Below are 17,711 nucleotides of genomic sequence, written 5' to 3'. Positions count from 1 at the left end.
CAATGCTGGGCCTGCTCCTGCTTCTGCTCCTTTAGGGTTTCCTGTTCAGTAACCCCTCTACCTGTTACACTCCTCCTAGCAATTTCCCTCTTAGTTGGCTCTTCCTCATCCTTCAGATTAAGAGTAGGTGCTGGGGCAGCTGGGGAGATGGCTCAATGGGTAGAGCATTGAACTTGCGTGCCTGAGGTTCCTGATGTAGTTCTGGGCACAGCACATGCTTGAATGATGTTTAGGCTTTCTTATTTCTCTCACTCCCTGCCCCCCTCCCTTTGTTATACAGAGTAGTAATATAAAACTTAAAAAAAAAGGGGGGAAGTCAGGTGGTAGCACAGCGGGTTAAGCACACGTGGTGCCAAGTACAAGGACGGGAGTAAGGATCCCGGTTCAAGCCCCTGGCTCCCCACCTGCAGGGGTGTCTCTTCACAGGTGGTGAAGTAGGTCTGCAGGTGTCTATCTTTCTCTCCCCCTCTGTCTTCTCCTCCTCTCTCCATTTCTCTCTGTCCTATCTAATAACGACGACATCAACAACAACAATAGTAACTACAATGAAAAAAAGATAACAAAAGGGAAAATAAATAAATATAAAAACTTAAAAAGAAGAAAAAATGCTGGGATGTGAAGATATCATGATGGTTATACAAAAGACATTCATGTTTCAGGCTCAGAGGTCCCAGGTCCAGTCCTTAACACTGCTATAAAGTAGAGCTAAGCAGTGCTCCACTTTTTAACAAATTAAGCAGTGGTGGCATAGTACATAGTGTTGGACTTTCTTTTTTTTTAATATTGATTTTTGTTTATTTATTCTTTTTTGTTGTTCTTGTTGTTTTATTATTGTAGTTATTATTGTTGTCGTTGTTGGATAGGACAGAGAGAAATGGAGAGAGAAAGGGAAGACAGAGAGGGGGAAAGTTGCTTCACCACTTGTAAAGCAACTCTCCTGCAGGTGGGGAGCCAGGGCTCGAACCGGGATCCTTTCACCGGTCCTTGTGCTTTGCGCCACCTGCGCTTGACCCCGCTGCGTTACAGCCCAACTCCCAGTGTTGAACTTTCAAACAGAGATCCTGAGTTTGGTCCCCTATCTGGTGACAGGACAACCTTGAGGGTTGGTTAATTCAGTGATGCTCTCTCAAGGACCTAGGTTCTCTGCCTTGTGTTCTGCCACCTTGATGCTAGTTCTATTTTTATTATCTTTATTTATTTGATAGAGACAGCCAGAAATTGAGAGGGGTGAGGGGAGTAGAGAGGAAGAGAGACAAAGAGACACCTGAAGACCTGCTTTACCATGTGCAGAACTTTCCCCTCGCAGGTGGGGACCGGGGGCTTGAACCCAGGTCCTTGTGCACCATAATGTGTGCACTCAGCCAGGTGCACCACGACTCAGCCCCCGATGTTAGTTCTGTTTTTAAGCTGGCTAGCAGCAGGGATGTAGCAATTCCATCCATCACATTTGAGCTGCATCCTTATCATAAAGCAGGGTTTCCTCTTCATTACATCTTAGTTAAGTGATCACAGAACTTTTTTCTAAATAGTATTTTTTAAATATTTGTTTATTTATTGGGTGGAGGGTAGATAGCATAGTGGTTATGCAAACAGACTCTCATGCCTGAGGCTCCAAAGTCCCAGGTTCAATCGCCTGCACCACCATATGCCAGAGTTGAAGGTGCTCTGGTTAAAAATAATAATAATAATAAATAATAATAATAATAATATATTTGTTTATTTATTTATTCCCTTTGGTTGCCCTTGTTGTTTTATTGTTGTAGTTATTATTATTATTGTCGTCATTGTTGGATAGGACAGAGAGAAATGGAGAGAGGAGAGGAAGACAGAGAGGGGGACAGAAAGACACCTGTAGACCTGCTTCACCACCTGTGAAGCGACCCCCCTGCAGGTGGGGAGCCAGGTGCTCGAACTGGGATCCTTAAGCCGGTCCTTGTGCTTGGTGCCATGTGCGCTTAACCTGCTGCGCTACCGCTCATCTTCCCAGGGCTGATGTCCTTCGAAGGCTTCTAAAGGGCTGGAGGGTCTGCTTCCAAGGCACCTGGATCACTTCACAAAACTGCAGTGTCACAGCTGTCTTCTCTCAAAGGGGGTGGTCCAAAAGCAAGAGAGGATAGAAGCTGCAGTGTTCTTTCTACTCACCAACACCTCTGCTCTCATCTATTGGTCACTCTACCCAGCCCAGGTGTACATGAAAAGGGACTACACCGGGTGTGAACACTTAGGGGGTTGGGACATTAAGAAGTTCAAAGTCTGGCTCCCATATAGCATCTCCCCCCACCCCCAAGAGTGAAGAAGTCTCCCCTAGAAGCCCCAGGGGGCTTTTATGCTTTTAAAAATTATTTTACTTACTATTTATTTTTATTGTCACCAGGTTATCTCTGGCCTTGGTGCCTGCACCATGAAGCCATCACTCCCAGTGGCAATTTTTTTTTTCTTTTCACTTGATAGGACAGAGAGAAATTGGGAGGAAATGGAGAGATAGAGAGGAGAAAAAGAGACACCTGCAGTCCTGCTTCACCCTGCAGGTGGGGACTGGGGGCTTGAATTTTTTAATTTTAATTTTTTTTATTTTTGTTGTATTTATTTAGTCTCTTTTGTTGCCCTTATTGTTTCGTTGTTGTAGTTATTATTTTTGTTGTTACCGATGTCGTTGTTGTTGGATAGGACAGAGAGAAATGGAGAGAGGAGGGGAAGACTGAGAGGGGGAGAGAAAGACAGACACCTGCAGACCCGCTTCACCGCCTGTGAAGTGACTCCCCTGCAGGTGGGGAGCCGGGGGCTCGAACCGGGATCCTTACGCTGGTCCTTGCGCTTTGCGCCACGTGCGCTTAATGGGGGCTTGAATTTAAGGGCTTTTCTTGACATCCATTGACTGGAATTGTGTCAGTGACTACACTGAAACCAGTCACTCACAAAGAGTTTGGGACCATCTTTTTTGGCTCATAAAAACCATGACCAGCCCCTGGGGAAGAGCATCTATATGATGGGAGACAGAGGGGAGACAGTCACCTGAGCCAAATTAGGGTTTAGTTTAGGACGAGGAAAGGGAGAGGGGAATGCGTGTTGAGCAGGCAACTCACAGTGTCTATGATGCTCACCCACTAGACCTTCAAGTCTACCAAGATAGAGGCTACACCCTTTCCTCCTACTGCGTTCCTAGAATGTAGCCACTGCCTGGTACAGAGTGGATGCAACTATATTTGTGAGGTGAATAAATGATTCGTGACAGAATAGAAGACTATAGCAGGAGGGGTATCTAGGACTAGTACTTGATAGACAAAGACAGACCCAGGTCTTCTTACATCCTTCTCTTTTTTTTTGTTTCCAGGGTTATTGCTGGGGCTTGGTGCTGGCACTATGAATCCACCACTCCTGGTGGTCATCTCCCCCCCACCACACACACACACTTTATTTGATAGGACAGAAAGAAATTGAGAGAGATGGGGAAGATAGAGAGGAAGACAGACACCTGAAGACTCGCTTCACCACTTGTGAAGCATCCCTGCTGCAGGTGGGGAAAGTGGGAGCTCAAACCCGGGTCCTTGCATAGATCCTTGCACATAGTACTATGTATACTTAACCGGGTGTGCCACTGCCCAGCCCCCTTACATTCTTCTTTAAACCCAGAGGCCCACATGCTCCCATCCCCCATAGTTACCCCAAGAATCGACAGAACTGGCAGAATTATTTTCACTTTATTTCTGGACAAATTTGATCAGATGCAATAACACTGATTCCAGGTGAGGGCAAGAGGCACAGTTACCCTTAAAGCAACTGGTATCCTGTGGCCCAAGGTGCCCCCCAGCCCCAGCCCCCCTTGGTTACAGTTAAATAGAGAGGAAGATGACCCTGAGGAGTCTTGGGAGCATCTGCCTCTGGCACCCACCCACTCCATGCAGAGGAGTCTGAGCGTAAGCTATTTACAGTATTCACATCCACTGTATCCCACCAAACCAAGGCAAATACTACAGATGGCTCTCCCTGAGGGAGGAGGCCAGAGAGGCTGTGAGTGTATGTGTGTGTGGGAGTGGGGAAGGGGGGCGTCCTCAAATGTGAGCACACGAATGCACTGAGGGGTAGGATCTGGCTCTGGCCAAAGAGACATCAGTCTATAAGGTGCAGGTTAAAAACAACAGAGAGGACCCACCCCAGGGGTCCAGGCCACTTCCGGCTTTGTTCTGTCTCTTTTTCTTCCAGACATCATGGTAGATGCTGCAGAGGAGCCCTCATAGCTCTGCCTGGATCCAAGGCAACACTTTAAAGGACTTCTGGAGGGAAAAAATAAGATCAGGACAAATCATGCCTGCTGGTTGGGGGTATCTAGGGTTGAGTGTGAAAGGAGCAGTGGGGGAGTAGGAGGAGACAGGACTGGGCTGGGAAGTCTGGGCTGGGCTCCTGGGAGAGAAGGCCCTACCTGTGACCTGTGGAGGCTGCACCACGGCTTTCTTGAGGAAGGCTTCTGCCTCTGCAAAGGGCAGGAGTGTCTCTGGTGTTCGGCCCAGACTCTTGTCCCCAGCAGGCCCCTTAGGGGAGAAGCCGTTTTCCTGGTGTGCTGGGAGAGGCTGCAGGCCATTCACTAGTGACCCTGGTGACTCCTTGCTTGGCAGGCTGTGAATGCAAAGGCTGGGGCTCAGGACCCTTCCATGTCAGGACAGCTTAGCCACCACGCAGCTCCAGCCTGACCCTTCCTTCCTGCTTAGGGGCCCCAAGGGAACTTGTACCTCCACTGAGGCTCCTGGGCAGCCAGCTCCTCCTTCTGTGCAACTTCCTTCTGCAGTTCCAAAGGCTGGATCTCCCCAGCCTTTTCGGGGTCTATTATGGGGAAGGCAGGGCCATAAGTTAGGGGCTGATGAGGGGCAGGTATTTTGAGGGTGGGTGGCACATGAGGAACTGGACCTTTACCTTGATTGGAATTGTTGTCTTTTATCTCTGTTCTGTCCTGTTTCTGCGTTAAAGAGGAAGAACAGTTAGACACAAAGACTCTCTGCCCCACCCATCTGAAGTGCCTAAATCTCTCCCCAGCCCAGACTGCAAATGGCTACCCCACAACCTCTTTCCTATAAGCCTTCCTTCCTATAAGCCTTACACACACACACACACACACACACACACACACACACACACACTCCCAGTAGTGTCCATCTATGTAGCCTGACCTTGGTTTCAGCAGCTTCTGACTTCCGAGTCCTCTTCATTATCTCCTCCAGACGCTGTTTGGAAGTCCCGTATCAGTTAGTCCCATATCAGTTAAGCCCCTTCTTCATTTAAAAAAACTTTATGGGGAGTCGGGCTGTAGCGCAGCAGGTTAAGCGCAGGTGGCACTAAGCACAAGGACCCGCATAAGAATCCTGGTTCAAGCCCTGGCTCCCCACCTGCAGGGGTGTCGCGGTGAAGCAGGTCTGCAGGTGTCTATCTTTCTCTCCCTCTCTCTGTCTTCCCCCTCCCCTCTCCATTTCTCTCTGTCCTATCCAACAACAATGACAACAATAATAACTACAACAATAAAACAACAAGGGCAACAAAAGGGAATAAATAAATAAAAATAAATATTAAAAAAACTTTATTTATTTATTTATTTTCCCTTTTGTTGCCCTTGTTGTTTTTTGTTGTTGTTATTATTTCTGTTCTTATTGATGTCGTCGTTGTTGGATAGGACAGAGAGAAATGAAGAGAGGAGGAGAAGACAGAGAGGAGGAGAGAAAGACACCTGCAGACCTGCTTCACTGCCTGTGAAGCGACTCCCCTGCAGGTGGGGAGCCGGAGTCTGGAATAGTGATCCTTACACCGGTTCTTGCACTTTGCACCACCTGCGCTTAACCCGCTGCGCTACCGCCCAACTCCCCTTCTTCATTTTAAAACCCCCCCTCCCACATACACCTGTCTGCTTGGGTCCTTCCAGCTCATACCAGTCTTCTGGACCAGGAACCAGAACTCTCCCAAAGTCTTTCTTGCCCTGTCCTCTACACGCCTAGGCTGAGCTCAGCCTCCAGTCCCACTCCAATTCATTGAAGCCTAGCCCCAGCCCCAGGCGGCCCCGCCCACCCCGCATGGCCCCGCCCACCCCAGGACACACCTTTCTGCGCTCTTGCCGCTCCTGCTCCTCTCGCTGGAAGTGCTTTTCTCGCTCCAGACGCTGCCGCTCCGCTTCTTCCCGAGACCGAGCTTCAACCTCCTCTTTCTGCCAGAGACCCTCGTGAGCTCGATTTAGGCAGGTGGGTGCCAGCCTTTCCTCCCACCATCCCGGCCAGCCACCAGGAGGCACCCTTGGCTAGCCCGACAACGCCCGCCCACACCTGCTTCTGCAGCCGCTCCTGCTCCTCCTGCTCCGCCTGCGCCTTCTCTCGGGCCTCTTGCTCCTCCCGCCTCCGAGCTTCGGCCTCCCGCTCCGCCCGGGCCTCGGTCTCTCGGGCCAGTTGTTCCTCTCGCATTCGTCTGGAAGATGGAGGAAGTTCTTGGTCACTCCCAGCTGCTGTTCCCACATCAGGGGTCCCCTCCATCCCCTCAGGTACACTCACTTGTCCCTTTCAGCCTGCATCTTCCGCTCCTGTTCCTCCCGCTCCCGCTGCTCCCGGGCCTGGCGCCTCTTCTCAGCTAGGAGGCGAGTTGCCTCTTCTCTGTCTGTGGTGCCAGCCATCGGCTTGCTTGGGGTTGCCGGAGGTGCGGGCGCCGGAGGTGAGGTAAGGGCAGCAGTATCTGGAATAGGATTCAGGCATGGTGGTCAGTATACACACTCTCAGGCACCTTGGTACCTCCAACACTTTGCATAGCCATGCTTCCTGGGCCTAGGGGCCACCAGTCCCACCCCATCCTACTCCTGCCACCAGCTCAGCTCAGGGTGGTAAATTCTTCTCTTGCATGTGTTCTGGATCTGTCTCTGCAGAGGGTGGGAGCCTTTTGTTCTTGTGTCCCCAAACTCAGTCCCCAGATATCTCTGGCTGGCTTCTTTTGCCCTCCTGCCCTCTTTTCAACATTTTTTTTCTTTGCCACCAGGGATTACCACTGGGGGCTCAGTGCTGACAATACGAATTCACTGTTTCTAGTGGCCATTTTTTCCTATTGTATTTAACAGGATAGAGAGAAATTGAGAGGGGAGAGTAGATAGAGAGGGAGACAGAGAGAGAGACCTGCAAATCTGCTGCTTCACTGCTTTTAAAGCAAACCCTTGCAGGTAGATCAGCTTCCTCTTTTTATTATTTTTTTTACTTTTTAAAATATTTATTTATTCCCTTTTGTTGCCCTTGTTGTTTTATTGTTGTTGTTATTGCTGTTGTCATTGTTGGATAGGACAGAGAGAAATGGAGAGAGGAGGGGAAGACAGAGAGGGGGAGAGAAAGATAGACACCTGCAGACCTGCTTCACCGCCTGTGAAGTGATTCCCCTGCAGGTGGGGAGCCGGGGGCTTGAACCGGGATCCCTTCACCAGTCCTTGCACTTCGCGCCATGTGCGCTTAATCCGCTGTGCTACTTGCCTGACTCCCAGCCTCCTCTTTTTGTGCCCACCTGCAGGTATCTCCACTGGGGGCTGCTCCTTCTGGTGCATGGCTGGGGGGGGTGAGGGTACAGGCGAGGGTGGTGGTGAGGCTGGGGCCGCTGGCTCCTTCCTGTCACTGGTCTTGCTCTTGTTCTGGTTCTTGTCCTCAGGCCCAGCAGTACTTGGACTCTCCTTTGCCTCGTCCTTCCTTTGAACTTGCCCTTTGGGTGATGCAGTGGTGCCTCGGGGGGATGGTGGCTTAGGGGGCAGAACATGGCCAAGTCCTTGTCTGGAGCAGGGAGAGGCAGGTCTGTGGCAGGATGTGGAAGGAGAGGATGGTTGGGTCCTGGATTTGGGACTGCGAGAAAAGAGAAAGGATAGTCCTTGAGGATGCAGTGTATCCACACACACACCCCCCCCCCACACACACACACACACTTTGAGTATGTCCCTTCCAGTCTGGGTCAACAGCCACCATGCTAAATGCCCCACAGGACCGTATTATCCCAGTCTGTAATTACATACACATTTGTGATTCTGAGTCTCCCTAAAAGCTGGTAAGATTAAGAGCAAGGTGAGGACTGGTTTGGCTTACCAAAGTGTCCTCAAAGTGCCCATAACAGTACCTGGTTGGTCTAGTCATTTATTCATAAAACATTTGTTGAGTGCTTACTAGATGCCAGATACTGTGTTCAGTGCTAATGTACTTCAGTGATCAAAACATAAACAATAAAAAATAATAACAATCTGTCCTTAAGGAGCTTTTGTTCTTATGAGACCCAACACTTATTACTATTTGTGTGTGTGTGCGTGAGTGTGAGCACTACAGGGGTGCTGCTGAGGCTCTGAACCTGCACTGTTCCACTACTCCTGGTGGACAATTCCAAACCCCCTCCCCACCTTTTTTTTTTTTTTTAGAGAGAAGATGAAAGAAAGGAGAAATACCACAGCACTGTTCCATCACTCATAAAGCTTCCACTATGCAAGTGTCCCCATGGGGGTGGGTGGGGGTTTCAAATGCAGACCTTCACACCTAGTAAAGTGTGTGTTCTACCAAGTAAGCCATCCACCCCACTCCCAGCACCCCTTTGTTATTATTGTTTTTTAGATTTCTTTCTTAGCATGACTTGGGAGCATTGAACCCTAAAATATGAAGCTCTCAGTTTGATTCCCAGCATCACATGTGCCAGAGTAATGCTCTGATCCCCCCCTTTAATATTTTATTTATTTATTTATGAGAAAGATAGGAGGAGAAAGAGAAAGAACCAGACATCATCACTCTGGTACATGTGCTGCCGGGAACTGAACTTGGGTCTTCATGCTTGAGAGTCCAGTACTTTATCCACTGTGCCACCTCCCGGACCACATCTCTCCCTTCTTTCTCTTTCTCTCTCTCTCTCTCCCTCTCCTCTCTCTCTCTCTCCCTCTCTCTATCCCTCTCCTCTCTCTCTCTCTCCCTCTCTCTATCCCTCTCCTCTCTCTCTCTCTCTCCCTCTCTCTATCCCTCTGCCTCTCCCTCTCCCTCTCTCTGCCTCCAGAGTTATTGCTTGCTTTGAAGGTAGTGATTATATTTCCTCATTGCCTTCAGGGTTATTGCTGGGGCTCAGTGCCTGCATTACGAATCCACTGCTCCTAGAGATTGTTTTTTCCCTTACCCGTGTTGTTGTTATTATTGCTGTCATTGTTCGATAGGACAGAGAGAAATTAAGAGAGGAGGGCAAGACAGAGAGGGGAACAGAAAGATAAGACACCTGTAGACCTGCTTAACAGCTTGTGAAGTGACCTCCCTGCAAGTGGGGAGCCAGGGGCTGGAACTGGGATCCTTATGCCGGTCCTTGCGCTTTGCGCCATGTATGCTTAACCTGCTGCACCACTGCCTGGTGCTCCCTTCTCTCTCTTTAATAAATAAATCTTTATAAAAATTTTAAAAATTGTGGTTCAGGAGGTGGTATAGTGGATAAAGTATTAGGCTCTCAAGCATGAGGTCCTGAGTTTGATCCCCGACAGCTCATGTGTCAGAGTAATGTCTGGTTCTTTCTCTCTCTCCTCCTATTGTTCTCAAAAATAAAGAAATAAATAAAATATTTAAAAAAGTAAAAAGAGGGTGAAGGAGATAACATAATGATTATGCAAAGAGACCCTCGTGCCTGAGACTCCAACCCCAACTGAGCCACCACAAGCCAGAGCTGAGTAGTGCTCTGGAAAAACAAAAACAAACAACAGAAAAAAAAACTATATTAAAAAAATACTCCCCCCATATTAATAAAGAATAAAATAAATTTTTAAAAAGATTTACTGGGTGGGGCTGGGTGGTAGTGCACCTGGTTGAGCACAAATGTTATAATGTGCAAGGAACGGATTCAAGCCCCCAGTCCCCATTTGCAGGAGGAAAGCTTCATGAATGGTGAAGCAGGGCTGCAGGTGTCGCTCTGTCTCTCTCCCTCTCTATCTCTCTCTCTCCTCTTGATTTCTGGCTGTCTCTATCCAATAAATAAATAAAGATAATAAAACATTAAAAAAAGATATTTTAAAAAAGATTTACTGGGGGAGTTGGGTGGTAGCGCAGTGGGTTAAGTGCAAGGACCGGCATGAGGATCCCGGTTCGGGACCCCAGCTCACCACCTGCAGGGGAGTCACTTCATAGGCAGTGAAGCAGGTCTGCAGGTGTCTATCTTTCTCTCCTCCTCTCTGTCTTCCCTTCCTCTCTCCATTTCTCTCTGTCCTATCCAACAATGACATCAATAACAACAATAAAAAGGAAATAAATAAATAAATATTTAAAAAAGATTTACTGGGTTGGGGAGATGCATAATGGTTATGCAAAAAGACCTTCATATCTGAGACACCAAAGATCTCAGTTTTAATCCCTATAACCACTATAATCCAGAGATGAACAGTGTTCTGGTAAATAATAATAACACAGAGAGAGATAATTGAAGTGTCACTTGCATATTTGGTATCAGAGATCTAAGTCAGAACTGCATGCTTGCAAGTCCATTGCTTTAGCTGCTGCGTCACCTTCTTGATGACACAATACATTGTGAGTGAGTGAATGAATGACTGGGAATGTGTAGGCCCCACCCACTGCAGCGCCCACCTGAGCTCAGAGGCTGTGCCTGCAGAGAGGCGCACGCGGGGAGAGGCAGGTAGAGACTGGCGCTTCTTGAGGTTGCGCTCCCGGGCCAGGGCACTCTTCTCTTTCTCGTTTTCCCGCTCCTTGTCCTTCTTCTCCTTCTTCTGCACCTGACCAAAACGGGCAGTGGAGTTGAGCGCCACGCTCCTGAGCCGAGATCTTTGTCCCCACCTGCGTGGCAACAGCTAAAAGGCCACTTACTGGGGTGGCATCGGGCCTGCGTCTAGGGAGAGCAGGGCTGCCCCTGGCTGCGCTGGGCTTGGCGCTGGGCTTGCGGCGCTCCCCAGAGGGGGCGCAGCGGTGCACGCTTCTGGGGACGCTGCAGGGTGGCGTCAGGGGGCTGGCAGAGGCTGAGCGTGGACACAGGGGCACGGCTGCAGAGGGATGAGTGCGGTCGGGGTGCGGCCCACAGGTGAGGCGGGCCCCTGCCCGGCCCCTCGAGGGGGCTCTCCCAGAGCCGCTGCCCCTACCCTGGTCGCGGCCATTGTGGGGCAGTGTGACTGCACTGCGACTCCGTGCAAGGAAGGAGAGGGTGGGAGTCATCAGACGGTCCACGATGCTGCTCTCCCACGCGCTCAGCTGCAGGCTACGATCTAGGGGAGAATGCCGGGAGAAACCCTGTCAGGGACTGGGGGTTCCGGAGCACGGCAGACAGAGGCATAGCAGGAAGGCCGGGTAGCATCCCATACCAAGTCCAAGGAGTCTCCCCTTGGAAAATTCACCCCCACCCCAGTCACATGGGACCACACTTGTCTGTCTGGGGTCTGACCTCCACTGCAGAACCACACAATAAGATACTAGGGCAACTTTCTGCATGGCTTAGGGTCACTGCCCACCCTGGACCCCAATTTTCCCAGGTGATAAGGCTCCAAGTCGTGCCTGTGAGTATGAAAAGGAACCACCCAGGGTTGGAAGAAGTATACGTGGTTTCTACTGCTGCATTCCTCAGTGGGTTGGCTTGGGGGAGGCATGACCCCACGTGTTTGGGACAGTGAGGGTCTTTGTGCTTCTCTCACTCAGGACATCCAGTGGCTGGGACAGGCTGCAAGGGGGCCTGGCTGCCTTGGGCCACCCTGCTCTGTCCCCTCAGCTGCCAGGTTATTTTTAAGCCTTAGTCAGGTGGGGTTGGTACAGCAGCTGATTTAGTTGCTAGGCAACAGAGCAACCAAATAAAAGCTGGGGAAACTTATAAATAACTCCTGCCACTGAGCTCACTGTGAGCACTAGGGCATGGTGGGAATGCAGGGGCAGTGTTACCCTGCTTGGCCAGGACTCTGAAGACAGGGGAGGCAGGGTTACATGGGCCCTCCAGGGTGGGGCCGGAGTCAGGGACCCTTCCGCACACACAACACACAAGCTAATCTGTACTCAGTGGCAAGGCCACCTGCTTAAGGTTGGCTTTGGCCAGCTGGCTGTGGCTGGAGTTGAGGTTGCCACCCTGCTCCCTCCCCCACCTGCACTGGAGGCCCCTGCCAGGCTTCCTGACTGCGGGAACACTGCCCTTTGTCTCTGTCCTGCTGAGTACACCTCTGTCCTCAGGGTCCAGACCCAAACGCCGGCTCCCCCAAGGGGCACAGAGCCCCGAGTGGGGTAGAATGGGATAGAGACCTGAAGTATGTGAGGACTCTGGGGACCTGGGGTTCTTGCAGAGCTCTGGTGGGGGACACAATGGGGGCTCTGGAGGGAGGAGGGCTGGGCCTTCTCTTACTTCTACTGGGGGAGTTCCAGAGCGTGGCAGAGGACTTTGAGAGCCGCTTGTTGATTATAGAGTCCACGTGTTTGGGCAGGTTTACTGCCGACACGGAGCACCTGCTCCCACCTGGAGGGAAAAGACACGGCATTAGGGCCGGGCCGGATGGGAGCCAGTGGGGGCACTGAGGCCTTCCATGCAGGATGCTCCAAGGGCAGGGTGGGAGAGGGAGGAGTGGGCAGGCTAGGAAGGGGGAGGGAGGTAGACTTGGCTCTGGGAAGAAGGGGCTGGTAGGTGACCAGAGACAACCTGGACTGGGGGAGCCGGATGGAGAAGGAACAGAGGGAAGAGATGGAATAAAACTAAAGACACTATAGCCTTCCTGGCCAGAAAGCTATTCCCTAGGGCTAGGTGCTGTGCCTCTACCCCCCACCCTAAATTGGCTCTCGCTGACTGCTCAGCCAAGGCACTATGGCTATAACACCCACTGACTGGGATGGAAGCAAAGACATCCCTAAATGGGAGAACCATGGTCATTCACACAAATTCACAGGGGATCGATCATATGGATGGACAAAGACATGCAGGTAGGAGCACAGAGAGTGACGACGGGGCTTCCTGCATGCACACGTGTGCAGACATGCACAGGTATGGAAACACAAACACACTAGCAGGTAGTGTGTCATATGCAGATGTACACAGGCACAACAAACACGTGGAGCAACTGAATCCTCTCTGTAAGAGCGTGAATTTGTTGGGTTCTTGCTTACCATGGACTGGGCACCGTTCTGGCGCCACAGACTTGTTACCTCACTTGATCCTCCCAAACATCTACCTACAACCTCGGAGGCAAGTAGTAGTGTTATCCCCATTTCACAGTTGAAGAAACTGAGACATCCAGAAGTCAGAGGTCATACCATGAAGGCCAGAGTTGGGATCCCCACCCAATTCTGTCTGACTTGGGAGCCTTCTCTGAGGGACACAAAGTCACGAAAACAACAAAGTGAAACACACTTTAAGAAACAAGGCACAGATCTGTGAGCACACATGCCACAAGACACAGTTAGATATTCTGAATCTCGCCACTACAGGAAGACATCCAAACACAGGGGAATGGACATGCCAGGAAAGAACCAGACCAAAATCCAAAATGGCAGTACATGAAGAAAATTCAGTAAGAGCTACATTTTAAGACAGACACACAAGAGGATAATAATACTCTTCAAATAGCTAATGTATTAAAAAGTATTAAAGTTGTCTGTTTGTTTTAATGTATTGTCAACTAATAATAGTTGACAGGGACAAAGGAGGCTAATGAGGTTCAAAGAACAAATCAAATGCAGAAAATCCACTTCTAACTTGAGAGTGGAAGTCCTTAGGAAAGGACTATTTGGCTTGAGCACTGCAGAAGACATGAAAACAAGGCATTTCTGCTACAGGGAACTGCTAACTTCTTGCACTGAAGCTGTTCCCCTTCCCCAACTTCCAGCCTCCACCCTGCCCACTGGCCCACCAGCCCCTGAGGCCACTCACTGGTTTTGTGTCCTGGGGAGCTGTGGTGCAGAGCCCCTGCCCAAGACCAGCGCTGCTGCCGGATCTCAGCCCATGTCTTCTTCACTGACCTCTGAATGGCTGCTTCATAGCGCTCCTAATGGGGGGGGGGGGGAGAGGTCAGGCCTCAGCATCATTTTATCAAATCTGGAAGAAAAATCTGTCTTGTGACAATACCACCCCAGTCACCAGAAGTCTTTCTGACTGGTGACAGGTAACCAAGGTTATAGAAGCCTGGCTGTGACTAAAGATCATTCACAACAGATCTCTCTCTCTCTCTTTTTCTCATTTATTTATTATTGGATAGAGATAGAAATTGGGGGGGGAGATAGAGATAGAGACAGAGAGACACCTGTAGCCCTGCTTCACCACTTGTGAAGCATTCCCCCTGTATGTGGGGACCAGGGGCTTGAACCTGGTTCCTTGTGCACTGTAATGTATGTACTTAACCAGGTGCACCACTGCCTGGCCCCTCAACAGATCTCTTTCCATTGGTTCCCAGGGAGCTTCACCCTGTTCTTGAGTCACTTCCTGGGAGTATGAACTGTTGCTCTGAGGATGGGCTGGGATTTTCCCAGTCTGAGAATCCCAGGTAGGGCCATAGCCTCCTGGCACTGAGAGACTTGATTTGTGACCTTGGGGCCATATTTTGCTTTCAGCTATAGGGTCCAGGGCAGAGCCAGGCCACCTTTTCCCTCCCTCCCTTCCTTCTTTTTTTTTTTTCTTTCTTTTTTAAAGACTTATTTTACAAGTGATAGGTAGATTGAGAGTGGGAGATGGGGGTGCATTCTAGTATATGTGGTATCAGGGACAAAACTTAGTCCAACAGTTTATCCACTGCACCACCTCCTAGGCCATTCTTTCACTTTGTTACTGATGCTCAAGCCAGGACTTTCTTCATAATGCTGAACCCAGCACAAATCCATCTCTGCAGATATACAGACATGGGCACCCATGCACATATGCATACTGACGGGGGTCAAGGTTCCAGATGCCCACCCAGCACAGAACGGAACCAAATATGTCTCCCCAGAGAGTGTACACAGGGGACACCACTATAGATGTGAACTCGGATATGACTATATCTATGCATGTGATGCAGAGGCACCACCACAGCTATGTGTTCACACTGAGCCAGGTCTGGAATGGTTTGCAGGCACACGTGGACACCTTCCCACATAGGCCCAGTCAGAGATCAGCATAAACACACCTTGTTCTTTTCCAGCTTCTGCCGCTGACGCTCTTCCAGGGCCGCTCGGCGCTGCTCAGCTTTAAGCCGTTGTTCCTCCAGCCGCCGTCGGCGCTCTTGGAGCTGCTTCTCCCGCAGCACCTTGGCCTTCTCCTCCTTCTCCAGCCACACAGCCTTTTTGGCCGCTGTGTAAGGGAAAGACCATAAGGTGTGAGGGGCTCAACTGTGTGTTGCCTCTAAGTGGCCCTCCCAGTTACTTTGGCCCTGGATGGGTCTTTCTCCTCTGTTCTCTCTATTATTAATGTATTGGATCAAGATGGCCAGAAATTGAGAAGGAAGGGGAAGACAGAGAGGGAGAGAGAAAGAGAGACACATGCAGAACTGCTTCACCACTTGCAAAGCTTTCCCCCTGTGGGTGGGGACCAGCATGTGAGCTCAACCAGGTGCGCCACCAGCTGGCCCCGTCTTCTCTTCCCCAAGACTTCCCTTCTCAAACTGAAGGGCCCCTCAAGACAGGGTCCAGTCTCAGAATGAGGGCTTCCTTAGAGGGGAGTCTAGTGCTTCCATTAGCCTCATAAACTCTTGGAGTTAAGGGAAAAATGAGTTCTTCAGTGCCCAGTCCCAGCCTGACTTTGGGGCCCACTGGACAGATGCCCACATTATGATGAGGATGGGGGATGAGGTGAGCTTCTAGGCCTATGCCTTGGCTGCTACACTATCTGTGTGGGCTTAGGATGATTCTCATCTTTCTGAGCCCCTGTTTTCTCATCTTCAAACAAGGTCAAGAGGACTGGCTGGGTTATCTTCTGTACTGCTCTTAGAGTAGTGCACTGTAACCCAGAGCACTGGGAGGGTTAAGTGTTACAAGTCAGATGTTGCTAGAGCAAAAGATGACTGTGTTTCCCACTCACCCAGGTACTTGGCCCGCTCTTCTCGCCGCTCCTTAGCCAGTTTGTGGCGCTCCCCTGCCTTCTTTACATCTAAGGGGAGGGAACAAAAATAGATGAGGGCTCCCCATAGAGGCAGCCAACCCTGCCCCAGCCTCCTAGCTCACTCTCAAGCTCCTCTTCTCTGCTCCTGTGGTGGCATCATCCAGAAGGGGATGATGAGTTAAGGGTCAGTGCCCAGAGTGGGGGGCATGACACACACCTTGCTTGGTAGGAGGGCTGTCGGAGGCTGGCACTGCTGTTGGGGATGATTGGCTGCTCCTTCGAGGTCTGGCATCCCGCGAGCTGGTGGCTGGTGGGGTGGGTCCCCTGACATTTGCTTCTGAGAAGGACTCTTCCTGGCTGGAAGGCCTGGGCCCAACCAATCCTGGGGGTGTCTCAGCACCCAGTGGGAGCTGCTTAGGGCTAGAGGCATTCTTCATGGCAGGAGGGGTGTCTGGGGGAGTGTCTGGGATCAGGGCCGACATTGGTGGTGGTGGTGGTGGTGGGGAGGGGTCTCCTTCTGGAGAAGGTCTTGGCTCTTGGGGTATCCTGGCTGCCACAGCTGAAAGATGAATACAAGAGAAAGGAGAGAATCAAACAGAACATCTGCGCTATCTGTTCAATGTGTAGCTCTCTCCCTTGTCCAAACAACTTATTCATTCATTTGTTCATGTAAGTGACATGCTTATTGAATTCTTTCTGTGTGCCAGGCCCTGTTTCACACACTAATAGTATGATTATGAGAAAGCAACTTCGATACCTCCCCTGGTGGCACTCACTCAAGAAAGGCAGACAAACAGCAAGACAATTAATAGTTTGGAGTAAGTAAGTCCAGGGAAACACAGGAGAGATAGTTAACTTACATTGTGTGTGTGTGTGTGTGTGTGTGTGTGTGTGTGTGTGTGTGCAGAAGAACAACCAGTCTGAAATCCAAAGGATGAGCTGGAGTTGGCAAAGCAAGACAATACTCTGGTAAAAAGTATTTGTGGGAGTCGGGTGGTAGTGCAACAGGTTAAGGACGTGGCCCAAGGTGCACAGACTGACATAGGGATCCCGGTTTGAGCCCCCGGCTCCCCACCTGCAGAAGGGTCGCTTCACGAGTGGTGAAGTAGATCTGCAGGTGTCTATCTTTATCTCCCCTGCTCTGTCTTCCCCTCTTCTCTCCATTTCTTTCTGTCCTGTCCAACAACAAGGACATCAATAACAATAATAACCACAACAATGATAGAAAGAAACAAGGGCAACAAAAGGGGAAAAAAAATGGCCTCCAGGAGCAGAGGATTCATAGTGCAGGCATTGAGCCCCAGCGATAACCCTGGTAACATTAAAAAAAAAAGTATTTGCAAAAGGGCAGGTGGGAGAGTTGGGTGGTAGCATAGCAGGTTAAGCGCAGGTGGCACAAAGTGCACGACCTGCATAAGGATCCTGGTTCGAGACCCCAGCTCCCCACCTGCAGGGGAGTCACTTCATAAGCGGTTAAGCAGTGAAGCAGGTCTGCAGGTGTCTATCTTTCTCTCCCCTCTCTGTCTTCCCCTCCTCTCTCCATTTCTGTCTTCTCCAACAACGACTACAACAATAAAACAAGGGCAACAAAAGGGAATAAATAAATAAATATATTTTTTAAAAAGGGCAGATAGGAACAGGTTACTGGAAAGAAAAACCAAAAACCACTCTGCAGTACTTCATGCATGAGGTGGTAGTGACTGGTTTCCAGGTTTGCTTGCTCACCTTTCTACTCTGCCTTG

The 17,711-nt window shown here is 50.2% G+C and overlaps 1 protein-coding gene across 4 annotated transcripts in view; it reads right to left on the bottom strand.

Annotated features, from left to right (window-relative positions):
• Positions 1-3,679: 3,679 nt before the first annotated feature.
• The window catches only part of MAP7D1 (MAP7 domain containing 1), a 34,807-nt gene continuing 20,775 nt past the window's right edge, over positions 3,680-17,711 (bottom strand). Inside the window, exons 2-18 of one of the 4 annotated variants that reach the window (XM_007533103.3) lie at positions 16,187-16,528; positions 15,949-16,017; positions 15,059-15,222; positions 13,831-13,945; positions 12,316-12,426; positions 11,078-11,200; positions 10,809-10,981; positions 10,572-10,717; positions 7,504-7,832; positions 6,519-6,696; positions 6,297-6,435; positions 6,077-6,181; positions 5,160-5,213; positions 4,906-4,948; positions 4,725-4,815; positions 4,418-4,611; positions 3,680-4,271 (exon numbers count right to left, since the gene is read on the bottom strand). In XM_007533103.3, the coding sequence (XP_007533165.2) occupies positions 4,261-4,271; positions 4,418-4,611; positions 4,725-4,815; positions 4,906-4,948; positions 5,160-5,213; positions 6,077-6,181; positions 6,297-6,435; positions 6,519-6,696; positions 7,504-7,832; positions 10,572-10,717; positions 10,809-10,981; positions 11,078-11,200; positions 12,316-12,426; positions 13,831-13,945; positions 15,059-15,222; positions 15,949-16,017; positions 16,187-16,528 (2,387 nt within the window). In that variant the 3' untranslated portion in view covers positions 3,680-4,260. Of the gene's footprint in view, positions 4,272-4,417; positions 4,612-4,724; positions 4,816-4,905; positions 4,949-5,159; positions 5,214-6,076; positions 6,182-6,296; positions 6,436-6,518; positions 6,697-7,503; positions 7,833-10,571; positions 10,718-10,808; positions 11,201-12,315; positions 12,427-13,830; positions 13,946-15,058; positions 15,223-15,948; positions 16,018-16,186; positions 16,529-17,711 lie in introns of all 4 variants that reach the window. The other 3 variants (XM_016192567.2, XM_016192569.2, XM_016192568.2) reach the window with 3 other exon arrangements.

This window comes from Erinaceus europaeus, chromosome 13 (assembly GCF_950295315.1).
Source record: "Erinaceus europaeus chromosome 13, mEriEur2.1, whole genome shotgun sequence".
NCBI lineage: Eukaryota > Metazoa > Chordata > Mammalia > Eulipotyphla > Erinaceidae > Erinaceus > Erinaceus europaeus.
The sequence above is the reverse complement of the archived record's forward strand: the minus strand, read 5'-3'. Positions and strand labels throughout refer to the sequence as shown.